The sequence below is a fragment of the Micromys minutus genome (assembly GCF_963924665.1).
Source record: "Micromys minutus genome assembly, chromosome: 1".
NCBI classification, from domain to species: domain Eukaryota; kingdom Metazoa; phylum Chordata; class Mammalia; order Rodentia; family Muridae; genus Micromys; species Micromys minutus.
Genome location: NC_137969.1, coordinates 24,137,429 through 24,152,647, shown reverse-complemented (window position 1 = coordinate 24,152,647; position 15,219 = coordinate 24,137,429). Strand labels below are relative to the sequence as shown.

The following is a 15,219-nucleotide window of genomic DNA, read 5'->3' as shown; positions in this document are numbered from 1 at the left end:
CTTGCTGTGCCCTCAGTCAATAGGAAAGAAGTCACATGCTGCACCTTGGAGGGCACTAACCCTGCCACAGGCCACCTTTTCCCATATCTCATCACTTTAACAGCATGATATGCATGTGTACATGTATGTGCCCACTATTCTATAAGTGTGCCATGTCCTTGTAGGTGTCTGTGGAGGCAGATACCTTGGAACCGGAGTCACAGGTGGCTGTGAGCGGCCATGTGGGTGCTGGGAATTGAATTTGGGTCCTGAAGAACAGCTACTGTTCTTAATTGAGTATCTACTTCTTCAGACCCAGCCTTTTCGCTTCTTAAAGGCCCTCTTCCTGATGCTGTCCCTTGGTTTCAACAGGTGACTCAAGATGAGGCAGGTCCAGAGAGGCAGGCTGTATCTCCCTTCCTGTCAGCAGGGTCAGTTCCAGAAGAGAGGACATAGCAAGTCTAATTGCTTTATGATTGCCCACTGGGGACATATAACCTTTCACACATTTGTCAGCTTGGGTCACTATGACAAAATGCCGTAGACTGGGTACCTTAAGCCGCAGATATGTGTTTTCTCATAGCTATGGAGGTTGCAGTCCAAGATCAAGTCCAAGATGGAGATTCTGGCCAATATGATCCTGTGGAGAGTGCATTCTTCCTGCTTTGGAGGTAGCCCACATCTCTCACCTGGTGCCCTGTGACCTAAAAGGCCAAGGGCGAGGGGAAGTGAGCAAGCTCTTCTGTCTCTTCTTGGAAAGCAAGAAGGACCTCACATCACGAGTCCCAACCCCTCCTGGAGGCCTGCCTCTGGGATCCAGGCCTCAGGATTAGGGATACAGCCTGGCTCTCTGGATGTCAGAAGGCACACAGGAAACACTCACTGGGCAGTGACACACACACTGGACGGTTTCTTAGGAGGAGCCACTGGAGAGCTGTGGCAGTGAGGAAGAGAAGGTGTCTGTGTAGATTCTCCTAGTGTGGGCCATGAAGAGGGTGGAGCTTAAGGGGATGCGGATGGGAGGCTACTCTTCAGTGTGGAGGTGGAGCTCAAATGGACCTCTTCCTTGTCATGACCTGTTGAAGAAAGGTGTGTTAACCTGTTCCATTCGTGTCCTACCATGGCTCTACGGGAATATGACTGCACATTAGGGGAACAGCGACACTCGTCGTGAATGTAGGAACGTGGAGAGAGTATGTGGGGCTCATGCTTTTTCAAGGGGCAGCGGTGGATGTGCACAGGAGTAGAAGAGGGGCTGTGGGTCCTGTGGCTGGAGGGTGGCTGAGGGGTACAGGTGTCAGGTAGGAGGCCGAAGGAGGAGGTCTAGCTTTGATTGAAAGTCAGGGAGGATTGTACTGGACTGTCCTCCAAGCTAATCTCACCACCATCAGGAGGTCAGCTGGGCCTTCTCTCAAAACGTCATCTCTCCTGGGCTGCCCAACTCTTGACTTTCCTCCTAGAATGAGGGATGGGAGAATTATAGGACCCTCACCTGTGTATCTAGGTGCCAATCCCCACTGACTGTAAGTCCTACCGTAGCTTTAAGGTCATCCACACCCCTTATTCATTGCTCTACGAGCAAGCCTAATACATTCAACGGCTCCCAGAGTGAACTTTGGCGGACCCCAACTTTTTGCCATTGGGACCTTGGAGGGGGGACTAGAATGTGAATGTTGCCTAGTTCCCCCAGGGCAGAAATTTCTCACAATACTGAGCCAGCGCAGGTGAGCTCTGAGAAAAACAGGATATTACAGGTGCAGAAAGGCCAATATCAGCCTGGAACCCATGGGATCTGGGATCCTCAGCATGGCTCAGAGCCATGACTGTGGCAGTAGGTCACTGCAGGCTGTCTTCTGTGTGGTCCAGGGCATCCAGGCAGGTAAGGCTAGCTGGACAGGCAAGAAGGTGAATGTGGGTATGCCTTTAAGATCAGGGGATTGGGATGGGACACAGGGAGGGTGCTGCTCATCAAGGTGGTAAGAAAGAGGGCAGGCTGCAGAGTGGGGTGCTGGGTGAGGATGTGGAGTGGGTATCTAAGCAGAGCAGGTGTTGGGGAGAACATGCCAGGGCGGGGGAGACCATGCATTTCCTAGTCACCATCATGTGGGGAGTGAGCTCGTTTGGGTGTTTTTGTCCTGAATCTGCACCCAGACCAGGAGGTGGGCAATGGTGGCCTGCTCCAGGGTAGAAAATTCCAGGCTGGGGCAAGCTCCATGCCTGGGAGGGTCTAGCCTCTTCTCCACCTCCAGAGACCCTGCAGGACTCTGAGCTACTCCTCCTTGCAGTCCTCTTTAGGCCTCTCTGTAGAATCGGTTCTTCTAGTTCCGGGTGTCCTTATTCTCCAGCGGGAGTTCCTTTAACCCACCCTTGCCCATCCAGCATCCTCTGTCCTGTCCTGAGGAGGTGCCTGGGGGCCTAAGGCTAGCTGAAAGAGCACCTCCGAAGGGGAAGCAGCCCCAGTATCCCTCTCCCCAAGCTTGAGCCTAATACCCCGGACTCTAGGCCACACTCCCTGCTCACTTGAGTGCCCAGCCTCTCCCAAAGGAGGCTGAAGCTGCTATTCAGTCACAGCAGAACTTCCTGAGAACACTGGAAGGCTAAGGATCAGCACTCCCAAGGCCCAGGTAGAAGGAGGTGGCAGTTTGGTTAAAGAGGTGGACACACCTCCTCCCGCCCCAGCCGCCCCTCTGCCTGATGTTGGAAGTACCTGGATGTCTAAGGACCAGAGGGAGGAAGTAGGAAGGGGGGTGGTGGTGCTTAGGAGCAGAAGAAGGAAGCAAGGGAGTAAGTACTGGAAAGGAAGAAAAGGGAGGGGGAGGAAGGAAGTGCTGAAAAGTGAGAGAAGGAAGGAAGAAGGGAAGAAAGGAGAGCTTGAAGGGGAGGGAGGCAGAAGCCCTCGCTTGGCAGAGAGGCTCCAAGAAGCAAGCACCAGCCAGCCTCAGTGCTCCCATACAGGAGCCTGAGTAGAAAGGTGGACAGGACAGGACAGGACAGAAGCAATTCACCCCCAGCCAAACTATCCAGCTCTACCTGGCGGGGTGCTGACCTTCAGTGCCCAAAGGCGTGCTGGGCGGGGCGCCTCCCCTGGCCCCGCAATTGTCAGAACAACACCCATCTTCTCCTTAATAAAGAGCCGCGACGTCCTCTCGCTCCCCACCCTAAGTCTCTCCTCTGTCTTGTCCCTAATTGAAACACCTGGCCACCAAGGTGGCCTCCACTTTAAATAGGTGTCCCAGGCTCCGGAGGTGACCGCTGTGGCGGGGCGCGGCGCATCAGCTCCACCTGCGCGGTGGCTGCGCGGCCGGGGGCGGAGAGGCGTGCAGTGGAGGGAGGGGCCTGCGACACGGCCCCGCCACGGCGCAGCCCGGCTCAGCGCAGCGCGCGTCCCCTTGCCGCCGCCACCACCGCTAGGCGCCGGGACTCAGCGCGAACTGAGCGGCCGGGATGCGCGCCCGGGCCCCGGCCCTCCCCACGCTGCGGCCACCGCCTGCCCGCCGCACGCTCGCCTGAGCGCGGCGCCCGCCCGCCCGTCCCCGACCACCCGACCGCGATGCCCGCCCTCCCGGGCCCCGGCGGCCCGAGACCCTGCTAGGCTGCGGCGGCATGGCCCGCGCGCCCGGCGCGACCTCTGCGGATTGCATCGGTGTGCGGCGGCGGGGCATGCCCAGGGCACCGGGCGCGGCCTTCAATGGGCGAGGACACGGACACGCGGAAAATTAACCACAGCTTCCTGCGGGACCACAGCTATGTGACAGAAGGTAACGTACGTGTTGTCTGAGACCCCCTCCGGCTGGCCGCGGCGTGGGGATGCCGTCGCACCGAATGCCCTCAGAAGGTTTGGACCGCGCGCTGTGTGTCGTGTCCCCCCCACCCCCACCCTGACCCCGGGCCAGGAGGGAGGGAACCCAGGGGCTTCGGCCGCTGCCCAGCGCCCTCCTCCTTGCTGCCCTCGGGAACGCAGATGTCCTTCCCCCGCCGGGTGGCACTGGATCGGGCCCTGACTATCATTTACAAAGCCCAAGGCTGCAGCAAATCTGGAAATCTCCAGGACCTGGAAAGGCTTAAAAATCCTTCATTTGCCCTTTCAGCCCGGCCAGAATTTTCTAGATTGCCCTCTCCCTGGAGAGGGACCTAGGAGGGAAAAATTCCATTGCCAGATCCTCTAGGGTTCAGATGCCCTGGCACCTCCCTGGCTTCCAGAGGCTGGTCCCCTGAGTGGGAGGGGGGAAAGGAGGCTCGTAGGAGCTACTGTTTTATTGCTGGGTAGCGCTACTGAGACAGGAGCTGAGCCAGACCTTCATGGTTTTCCGGAAAAGTGGGGCATGCTACCCCAAAGAGGCTCCGCGTTTAAAACCCCCTAAGTTGGCCCTGTGCGTCAGCCCCCAGTAAAGGCTGGTGGGATGCAGAGGATCGGTGTCCTTTGCTAATGTGACAGTAACTTCCGGAGTCCCCAGGCCCTGACTGGCCATAGGAACGGTGGGGACAGCTCCTGCGCGCAGAGTGAATCTGCTGCAGTGAGGGGAGTGCCCAGACCTGGCCTCAGCAGCCCGCCGGCACGCTGGTGCTGGAGACCTCCCTGGGCAGTGTAGGCGCCTCTTTCCCGGGGCTGCGAGCCTGGTGGGGAGGGTGACTAGGGTTTAAGCAGGTGGCTGACCCGGGGGGAGGGGCCCTGGCACTGAGTCCCCGGGGCTGGCGCGCGTGGGTGCCTGCTCCAAGGATCCTGCGTGGGCATGGCCTCCCCAGTGCCGAGCTCCGCCGGAAATGAGGCGGGCGCGGCGACTCCCGGCGGGCGCGCGGACCCGGGAGGCAGAGGCTAGGTGTGCGACCCGGGAGTGCGGATGCTGATGCTGAGAGCCTGGCTCCGCGCGCGCGGAGGAGAACCGCTGAGTCACGCGTTGCTGCGGGGTGTGCGGGGAGAGGGGGCAGGGCTGCCAGGCCCGGGCTGGGTGTTGGCGCTACCCTAACCGGGCTTTGGGAGGCTCCTGGAGCAAAACTCAGCCCTTTGTCGCCCGCTGGGTGATGCGGAGGAGGGTCGCGCTTCCTGAAGATGATTATCTGCTCACAGCCTGCCTAGCGGCAGAAGGCAGCCTGCGTGGCTGGTTGGCTGCGGGGCTTCATGGCAGGGAGTCGTGTGCAGGGCCAGTGTTGCTCTGGCTTTCTCGGGGCGGGCGGGGGCGGGGAGCCTCAGTTTTCTCATCTGCACACTGGGATCCAGCGGGCCTCAGATCTTATGTGTATCAAGCACAAAATGCCATGGTCCCCACCTCACAGGCGGACAGCTCAAAGTGTTGCTCCTGACCGTATCCTACTTCCTCTTCCTTAAAAAACCTACCTCAGCCAGGTTCGCAGGAGGAAGTACCTTCATGGTTTAGTGGCTGCCATTCGCCAAATCTTAAGATTCCAAGGCTGGGGTTGGATGGAGGTCCCTTGCCCTCACTCATTCTGTGTTGTAGTAAAGAACCCTGTGATCCGTGGGGAAGCCTTTTTTCATGTGCCTCACTTTCCCTATTTGCACAATTTGCACAATGGGAGGAAACAACACCCCCCACTCCAATGTCTGTACTTTTTTTTTTTTTTTTTGCTAGCGAGAGCCCCGAGTCTCTTGGCAAATCCTAAATATCCTCTGAACAGTTTGAGTTCTGTTCACACTGTGGGGGCTTGGATGAAAATGGCCCCCAGAGCGTCCTATATTTGAATGCTCAGTAACCCAGAGTGGAACTGTATAATAGGATTAGAAGGTGTGGCCTTGCTGGAGGAAGTGTGTCACTTCAGGGTGGGCTTTGGGGTTCCGAAAGCTCATTCCAGACTCAGTCTCCATCTTTCTACCTGCAGACCAGGATGTAGAACTCTCAGTTTTTTACCCATCACCATGGCGCCATGCCTGCTACCATGCTCCCTGCCACCCAATACTGGACTGAGCAAGCCTTTGGAACTGTGGGCTTTGTTTTCTAAGAGTTGCCGTGGTCACGTGTCTTCTGACGGCAATAGAGCACTAAGTCAGAGGTGGGAGCGAGTGTTACTTCACCATGCTGTTCGTTGGAAGAAAATGGACGACTCTGAGCCTTTGCTAGAAAATTCGCTGAACACTAACTAAGCCGGGCCTAACTGTTCATCCTAGTATGAGTATGGGAGACAATGCTGAGGGCATTTTGAACTGTGGGGCCCAGCTTAAGAGGTTTCAGAGAGGAGGAATACTATTATTAGTAAGGGGCCTAGAGACCATTCTTGTGATATTTTGGCAAAGATTATAGCTGCTTTTATGCTCTTGTTCTAAACGTCTGCCTGAAGCTGAATAGAAGTTTTTTTTTTTTTTTTTTTTTTTTTGCTTGTTTTGTTTTGAATAATGGTGTTAGCAGAGGAAATTTCAAGACAGCCTAGTATCAACTCTGTTGTGTGGTTATCAGTAATCACTCTAATGTAGATCTATCATGAAAAGGAGCAATCTGGACAAAGGTAAACACAAAGCATATAGTTTCAGGAGAAAAGGAGCACCAGGAAGTGTAATAGAACTAAGCCCAGTGCTCAGGGAGATTTTAAAAAAAGTTAAAGACAAGTCTGATGCTAAAGGGAATAGAAGGGAGTGGCGACCTGACCTGGGGGGGGGGGGCAAGGCTTACTCAGCTAAGGTTCCAACTTGTGAAAAGGAGTTAAAGAAAAGCTTAAGCTCGAAAGGAAACCATTGAAAACAGGAAGCTGATGCAGATGAGGTTGAATAAGGAGAGCAAGTTTCAGCCCCATCCAACTGTAGAGCTTCAGCCACTGGCTCTGGATTTAGAGTCAAAGATATAAGGAAAGGGTTGAAGAATGTCCTATTGTGGCTAAGGAAAGCTACTGAGGTCAGGCACGCATCAGGGGTGTCACTGAGTGGAGGCCCAGAAAGGCTGTTGATGATGTGAACATAACCCCTAGATTGCCTTGGAAACCCCAAGATGTTGAAGAGTCAGGGTCATGGAATACCTAAGGAAAACTGTAGACCAGGTGTGCAACCATCCCAAGAGAGAGAAACAAAGCTGGGGAGAGTTGAGGTTTTGAAGAGTCCTTTGATGCCAGATGTGGAGATGTAGACTCAGGAGTTTGCATTTCTGATTTTAGAGCTTGCTTTGGTCTAGCATTTCTTCCTAATGCCATCTTTCTTCTGTTAGGAATGGATGATCTGCCCACATAAAGACATTTCACTCTGTTGTACCAACAATGTCTTAGCTCTTTTGCTAACCTAAGGTGTGCTTGTGACCCAGAGATGTAAGAAAAAGGTTTTGGACTCTCTGGAACTGGAGTTACCCATGGTTCTCAGCCATTATAGGGGTTCTGGAAATTGAACCCAGGTCCTCTGGAAAAACTGCGAGTACTCTTACCTGATCCATTGCTCCAGTCCCACAGTTATTTCTTTTGTGGGCATAGGATCTTCCATTGAACCAGAGTTTATTGGTAGGTCTGGCTGACTCACCAGTGGGCTCTAGGAATCCACCTATCTCCACCTTCCCAGTGTGGGTTCCTTGTGTGACTGTGTGCATGTGTGCACTGGGTTTTTATGTACATGCTGAAGATTGAACTCTTACCCTCATGTTTGCATTTCGTACTCTCTACTAACTGGACATAGGAGCTAAGAAGATATTCATCCCCCCCCCCCCACCAAGTCTGGAGATCCCTCTGATACTGGAGTAGAGGCCCTTGTACCGAGAACTCTCTCCAGACAACCTGGAGCCATGACTTCTTTTTAATCTTGTTTGAGTCAGCCTGACTCAGGAGCTGCTGAGATGGAAACTTTGGACTTCATGTTGACTCAGAGATCTCAGCCGTCTGGAAGAGAATGGCTTCTACAGCCGTGTGTTGCTAATTAGCTCTCAATGTGGAGAAGTCTCAGTTCCACTTTCTTATCTAATAAAGGAAAGGCAAATTCAGTGGCCTGCAAGTGTCCTTCTCTGATTCTAAGGTCAGAACCACACCTTTTATCTCTTTTTCCCTGGACATAATCTCCTGATCCTTTCTTGTACAGGGCTAACCGTTGAACCACACAACTGCCATCTTGTTGCATTCAACTGTTCCCACTTGCAAAAGATCACCTCATATGGGCCTGTTCACTGTTCTTACCTCCCACATAGAGGGTTATGGAGGGCCACCACTCCAGGCCACAAACACACCTTGCTGTGAATTAGAATAGCTGGGTGGGGTTTTTTGGTGCATGCTCTTGACTGAACTCAGCTGTGTTGAGGGTTGGTGTGCTCTTGGCTGTGGGTGCAGGGCACAGAGAACTTGGGGAATGGGGATAAGAATGAAATAAAAGCTGTTGGTGTGTGTGTGTGTGTGTGGATTTGAGCCTAGGAAAGGGGGTTGTAGGATGGGGGTGCTGGGAAGCAGGAATACATAATTAAGTAGAAGCTATCAGGGCAGTGGATGGATCTGAGCCTAAGAAAGGGGGAGCTCTAGAATGGGGTACTGGCATGTGTCCATCAGACATTTTCAAGAACCACATGGATCTCCCAAAGGATGCTGCTTGGCTTTGTTTGGAGACAGGCCCAAAACTCAGTTACAGACTAAGATGGACATGTCCAGGCTTGGCTAGACCTGGCCCACACATCATCCTTCTCGTAGCGTGTTGTCCAGCATATCCTCTGGGCTGTCCACAGCATGCAGCTGTGGTCCTGGGACAGGAGCTCAGCCTACAGGCAGTCCCAGCAGCGATCATTTGCCCAGTTTCCAAACGTTACATACATACTGAGGGAGCATGGTCTCTTTGATTTCCCAAAATTCCTCAGGTGTCACTCCGGAATGCAGGTGTCTCTTTACTCATGCCTGTGTATTCTGTACGATGGTAGAGTTGTCTGTCCTTACAGGACTGTGCTGGCTTTATAGCTGAAGGAATACAGAGGGTTCAGGTGAGCAGGGGTCTGGCCTGTGGCATCTAGCACATCCCTCCAATGTCCAGAGTGTAAACTGATCCCTCCGTTGGCCAGCCTCCCCTCCCTGACCTCGGCACCTAGAAAGAGACCTTGGGCTTCTCTGATTGGTCCAAGGTTGATTTCCTTTCCCCGGCAGCTTCCAAAAACGGGAGCAAGAGAATGAGTATAAGATTTAGGAAGTGGGGCCCACTTGGTATAATACAGAAGCCCCCTGGTTTCTCATAGCCATCTTCACACCCTGGCTGTGGGACCAGTGTTAAGCCTGCATTGTTTGTGGCAGGAGGGGAGATTTCTGATGTTTACCTCAGGCTTTCAGCCAGGAAACCCAGGAAGAAACCTTTAGCACCCAGGAGACTGAAGGTAGGAGAACCTGGAGGGGGTTTACATTAGCTTCTTATCTGGGGAACCTTCCCTTGTCTCTTATGCAGGTCAAGTCAGGGCTGCTTGGCCCTGGATTTTCCTCCATGGTCCTGGCTACTGCTTAGGTAGGTCACTAGTCACTGCATTGATGTCTCTGTCTCTGCAAGTTTCCCCCCTGCCATTGGGAAGATTGTTCCCAGCTCACCAGGGACTGGAGCTCAGGAGCCCCCTCCTAATAGCATCCTTAAATGAGACATGAGTTGCCCTCAGAACTCTCATCAACCTGGCCAGCCAGAGCCCCACCCCCACCTAGGAGGAAACTGAGTTTAGGGGAGGGGTTAGTGGCTCTGACATGTAATCCAGGAAGAGCCAGAGTTTGCTAGAATGGTGTTCCCCTTGCTTCTGTTGGAGGCTTAGTGAGCCTTCCTAGGCTCCATACCCTCCCATTAATGGGTTGGGGGAGGTAGGGTCACATCCTTTACATCTGTGGGCATCAGTTTCCCCGTGTTGGCTGGTAGCTTATCAATGATCAAAGTGCTGTGTAGACACTACAGTTAAATGTGGGGAAGAAAGTCACCAACGCTACTTCCCCTGAACTCCTGCCTCCACCTGCCCAGTGTCATGCAGCCCGGGATGGCCTCCAAATCATGATATGTAGTGGAAGCTGACCTCAAGTTCTTGACCCTCCTTCCCATGTCTCTGGAGCTCCAGGGGCTACCATCACACCTGGCTCCTGGATCCCCTTCCCTCCGCTGGAGCAGAGCAGGCACAAACGGTTGCTTTGTGCCTTTTCCTCCTCAAAGCCGAGTTCTGGTGTATTCCCTCACTGGCTCCTGGCTGTTGCTTTCCCCTCTAGCTTTTGGGTTTTGTCCTTAAGGCTCCAGAAGCTAAGGGACATTTTGACAAGAGATGTTCCGGGCCTTGGGAGGTGAGCAGTGTTGTCAGGTGAAGTCCTGGGGTTTCCTGGAGAGAGTAGCAGGTGTGGAAGGTGGGAACTGGCGGGGTGGGGGTGGGTGGGAGGATGGGGGGGCATAGGGACCGCCCATGCAGGCAGCCTGCAAGCCTCCACTGAGTCTGTCTCTACGCCTGGGTCTGTTTTTTAATAACAACAGTAATGTCATTATAGAAACAAGATTGAACCTGCTTTCCTAACTCAGCATGAGGTCATGTGGTTTTCCAGGCTTGGCTGCAGGGCTGGTCTCCTGCACAGCCTGGACAGTCTGCAAGGACCCTGTACCAAGTGTGTGGGGCCAGTCTGGCTGTGCTGCTCTATCTTGAAATTTCCAAGCATGTCTTTTGGAGCTAAGGTTCTGGGGAGTCGGGGTGGGGGTGGGGACTCCAAGGAGGTTTGGAACAGGCTCCTTCCCTTCAATGCCTACTATTGCTCCATGGCCACTCTTCCCCTACATGGCCCTCTGCCTGCGGAATGTCTCCACTGAAGGAGCCAGCCCTGCTAGATACTGTGTCTAAGCAGTGACATCCAGAGACATTAACCTTCAAGATAATAGCATTTAAGAAACCAATGGTGAGGAGATGGAATAGGGAGAAGGGACACCCACTTATTTCTCTTCTTTACACGTGCTAGGCAAGTGCTCTACCACGGAGCGACACTGTAGGCTTCTTATTTTCATTTTGAGACTGGTTTACCCTCAGATGGGCCTTGAACTCACCATTCTGTAGCCCAGGCAGGCCTTGGACTTTCACTCCTTCTGCCTCAGCCTCTAGAGCTTCTTTGATTTTAGAATTCAGATTTTAACCCTGTCACTCCTGAAGGCAGATGGCAGAATGGGCTCAGGCTTCATTTTTTTTTCCTCCAAGTTCACCTTATGGGATCACCTGTGTATTCAGCCGAAAGCACCCTTGGGCTGAGGACCCCATTTGTGGTGGGGAGCAATCCACACTGCCAAGCCAGAGCCTGTGAGGCAGCCTTTGTTTTGTCTGAATGGGCCATTCAGCCCATGTCTTGGAGGACAATGGCACTACTGTGTCAAGGTCAGGTCCACCGTGATTCTTTGGGTGGGTTCTGCTCCCTGGGCAGCAGGCAACTGTGTTCTGGGCTCAGGAGAGGAGTCCCGACACTGCCAGGCACACACTGACTGTACTGGCTGTCCTGGGTGAAGAGCACTAAAGTCCCATAGCCTCCTGCATCAGCATCCTAGACCTGGGAATGATGCTCACCTTGCAGCTCTTAGAGCTAACAGGCAGAATCCTATAGACCCTCCCTGTCCCCCCCGGCCCCCCACTTCAGGGCCCTTTTCTCCAAGGAGCCCATAACTGCCAAGTTGCACAGACGTCTCAAACTCTACCTCCTAAGGCATGGCGTGTAATCAGAAGTGAGCAGGCCAGCTGTCACTGCCCTGGTGGTCCCAGTTACTAAAGTGTGGTGGCCAAGCCTACGGGCAGATGGCCTGCCTACATTTAAACTTCAGCTTTATTCCCTATGAAATTCAAGATGCTAGGCAAGTGCCCACACCTCTGTTCCCCCCTCGGTAAAAATCAGAGTATGTGGAATATCCAGGGAGATCCACAGCGTCCTGTCTGTTCATGTGTGGCCACTCCGAATACTCAGCTGCCATTGAACTCTAAGATGCATTTTTTATTTTCGAAGCATAGGGGCTCCCAACCACCCAGGCTTCAGCTTTTGAAATGTGTAGGAGCCACACAGTTGTCCCCAAATCTCGCGTGGACTGATGTGGAGCAGGAGATGAGGCTCATGTCTGCAACTAGCTGGGCCTGCCTCTCAAGTGTTTCATGGTCCAGGCTGGGCTGTTCTCCATTTTCAAACTTCCGACCTGCTGAAGGCACTCTGTGTGGCCTTGTAAGGATCACAGTGTCACCTCTATAAGTCCATGCCAAATGGTCAGTCAGAAGTCTGGCCCTTTGCCAAGAGCTTCCAGTGCCTTAGCTGGTTCAAACCTGCTCAGTAGCTAAAGGGGGCCTCTTAAACCATACCTGATGACTACATGGAAGATGAGGAAGAGAGGGTGTGGCTGACTTCCCCTTGAGGTGTGGGGTGACACATAGGACAGCCCTGCAGGGCCTGGCACAGAGGGGACAAGCCATCTTTCTCCCCAGGGTGCGAGGAGGAGCAAGACTGGCACTTGGTCACCTGTGTGTGCTCCTGGAGCTGCTGAGAAGCCCTCACTCCAGAATTAGTCAGTATGTGGGAAGCCAGTACTCTCTGGGAGAAGAGGGTAGGCTCCTGGGGTCTGGATGCTGGGGACTCTTCATCTAGAATGTGGCAACGCCACAATTAACACCAGTTCCACAGGAGCCCCAGACCCAGTGGCTAAAAGTCCTGGCTGCCTATATGATAAAGCATTCTGATAGCGCCTCAAGGGAGACGGGGTTTATTTTAGCGCTCAGGTCAAAGTACAGCCCACCAGGGTAGGGAAATTGTGGCTGCAGGAGCCTAACGTAGCTGGGTTACCTTGGGTCTGCTGTCGGAAAAGGGAAGGTGAATGCTGGTGTGCATTCAGTCTTTTTAACCCATCGTCTGTGCCTCATTCAGTCTAGAGCCCCGCCCATGGAATGATCCAACCCTGTCTTCCTTCTTCAGTTAACCCAACTAAGAAGATCCTCTCCACCCCCCAGGGTTATCTGGAGACCAGGACACCAGGTGATTCTAGACCCTGTGTCATTAGCAATTAATCATCACAGTTATGGCTGGCCTGGTGGTGGGCAGCATTATGGGGCCCCGACCCTTCCATTTGTTAACTTTCTCCTCCCCTATATTCCTTGAGATGCTGTGTGGATGTAGCTCACTGGCCTCCCCAACCTTGCTGACCTCAGTGTCCCCTGTTCCCTGGTGATGAGGGATCAGAGTGGAGAGGCAGAAATTACCGAGGGAAAGGATTGCCTTCTAAGCTGAGGCCTCAAAGGTTGAGCCCAGGTGGACAAGGTGTACACAGGAATCGGCCTCACGGGAATAAAGGCTGGGAGTGCGGCAACCTCGTAGGAGCAGCCTTCGAGGTTGCTAAATGCAGGGGATTCATGGAGTGGGTGGGTGGGGGGCAGTGTACGAGGGAGACTTGTAAATGAAATGCTCCAGTAAGGAGTTTGGATTTTGAACTGTCAACCCTGAGGAGTCATGTGGGCCTATCCTTGTTTGGAAGCATTTTAATTTCTGTTGTAATATCACAGAATATATATGTGCATGTGTATGAAGGTCAGGTAATTCAGAAGAAAGGAAACCTCATTGCTGAAAGTTTGGGATATTTTCTTTTATGTAGGTATATATATATATATATATATATATATATATATATATATATATATATATGTTATCTTCTATTTACCTGCTTATCATCTACATATCTATCAAGTATCTGTTAGTATCTATCTTATCACTCATGTCTGTCCGTCTGTCTGTCTGTCATTTCGTTATCATAGTTAGTGGATCCATATTCTGATCCATTTCCGTATTGACTCTGTAACTGAAACACGCATTCTTTTTGGGGGGGGATCATTTATCAAATGCGGGGGTTAATGCTGGGGCTTGCTCTTTAAGCTCCCCCTTACTAATGCGCATTGACAACTTTCAGGTTAGAAGGGCCCCAGCCTTCTGTCTGAACCTTCAGATGCAGCCCTCTGATGTGCTGGGGACAAAGCAGCCAACAGTAGAAATGTATCAGCCCACAGTTCTGGACTGTGACAAATCCAAAGTCAAGTTGTGGTCAAAGGTGGCCTTTAGGGTCTTCTCTCCTTGGCTGGTGGACAGTACCTTCTTTCTGTGTCCTCATGAGCTTCTCTGTCTCTCTGTCTCCGTCTCTCTCTGCTGTGTCCTTGTAAGGTCCCCAGGCACACTGGATTAGGACCAACCTATGAGAGCGTCTTTTACCTCAGCCACCTCTTCAGGGAATCTGTCTCCAAGCACAAGCACATTCTGAGCTCCTGGGGTGGAGCATAAAAGCTTCAACAAATGAATTCTAAGGACACTGCTACCACTGGTAGTATCTGTCAAGAGCTCTTCCTAGGAATTTTACTAAGTTGCGTGCTGGTGCTTGTTGTAGGAGCACCATCTGCCAGGGGGTGTGAAGGGCCCCTCTCTGGATGCTTTTGTGCACCTTTGCTGTTTTTCTCCGGGAAGCAGGTGGGCTTGCTCTGGAATGTCTCCACGGACTCTCAGCTCTCCCCAAGGATTTCACTCAGCAGTGCCCCAGAGCCTGCTACAGTGAAACCTCCCACACTTGCCAACATGACCGTAAAGACGTGGTGATCGGAAGTGGTATGTGGTGAGCCAAGGCTTCTCTTTGGCTGAGGGATGTGTGTGCCCTCCTTGCCTGTCTTTCTGATCACCCGTCACCTCTGCAGCAAACACTCCTTGTTTTTTCATTTTTCTCCTTGTAGTACTTAATTTTATGTGGTTGTCTGTCAGTCCGCACCCTTGATGATTCATGTGGTTGTCATCTTCTGAGAAGAACCAATGGAACATGGAGGAGGTGACAGTGTGTAGCTTTGGAGTCCAGCCAATGATAGGCTGTGCTCTAGGCCAGGTCTTGCTCTTTGGGCATGTTTGGGTTTGGAAGCAGCCATTTTGTAAGGAGGCTTCTGGTAGAGCCAACAGCCAGGGTTACTGTAGGGCGAGTGACTACCACAGTGAGTAGAGAAGACCCTGCAGGTAAAATACTCTGAGTCAGATCAACTATGTGGGGAGGGAAGAGAGGCCCCCGAGACCTGCCCAGTGAAAGATAGATTCAACGCAATAGATATCTCACCAGTGATGGCTTCTCACACTGAGTCCCCTATCCTGCTCCTGTCTCCTCCCACTTGCCCCAAAACGTGTGGTCTCTCTGTGGCTCTTCACCACCCCCCCCCATCCCGCCCAGTGATCCCTTGTGTTAGACTCTCAGCTTCTGTTGCTGATGACTTCGAAGCTCTCCTAGGGAGAGGGAAGCCACCCGAGACCGAAGGGCAGGAGCCCAACAGTCTTTCTGCAACAGCTGGGGACCTGTCCCACACCTTGGCATCAGACACCACATCC

General features: G+C 52.8%; 1 protein-coding gene across 1 annotated transcript in view; it reads left to right on the top strand.

Moving 5' to 3' along the window:
- The first annotated feature begins 3,658 nt into the window (after nt 1-3,658).
- The window catches only part of PPP2R2C (protein phosphatase 2 regulatory subunit Bgamma), an 80,528-nt gene continuing 68,967 nt past the window's right edge, over nt 3,659-15,219 (top strand). Inside the window, exon 1 of the mRNA XM_080924290.1 lies at nt 3,659-3,737. Within this exon, the coding sequence (XP_080780416.1) occupies nt 3,668-3,737 (70 nt within the window). The 5' untranslated portion in view covers nt 3,659-3,667. The remainder of the gene's footprint in view (nt 3,738-15,219) is intronic.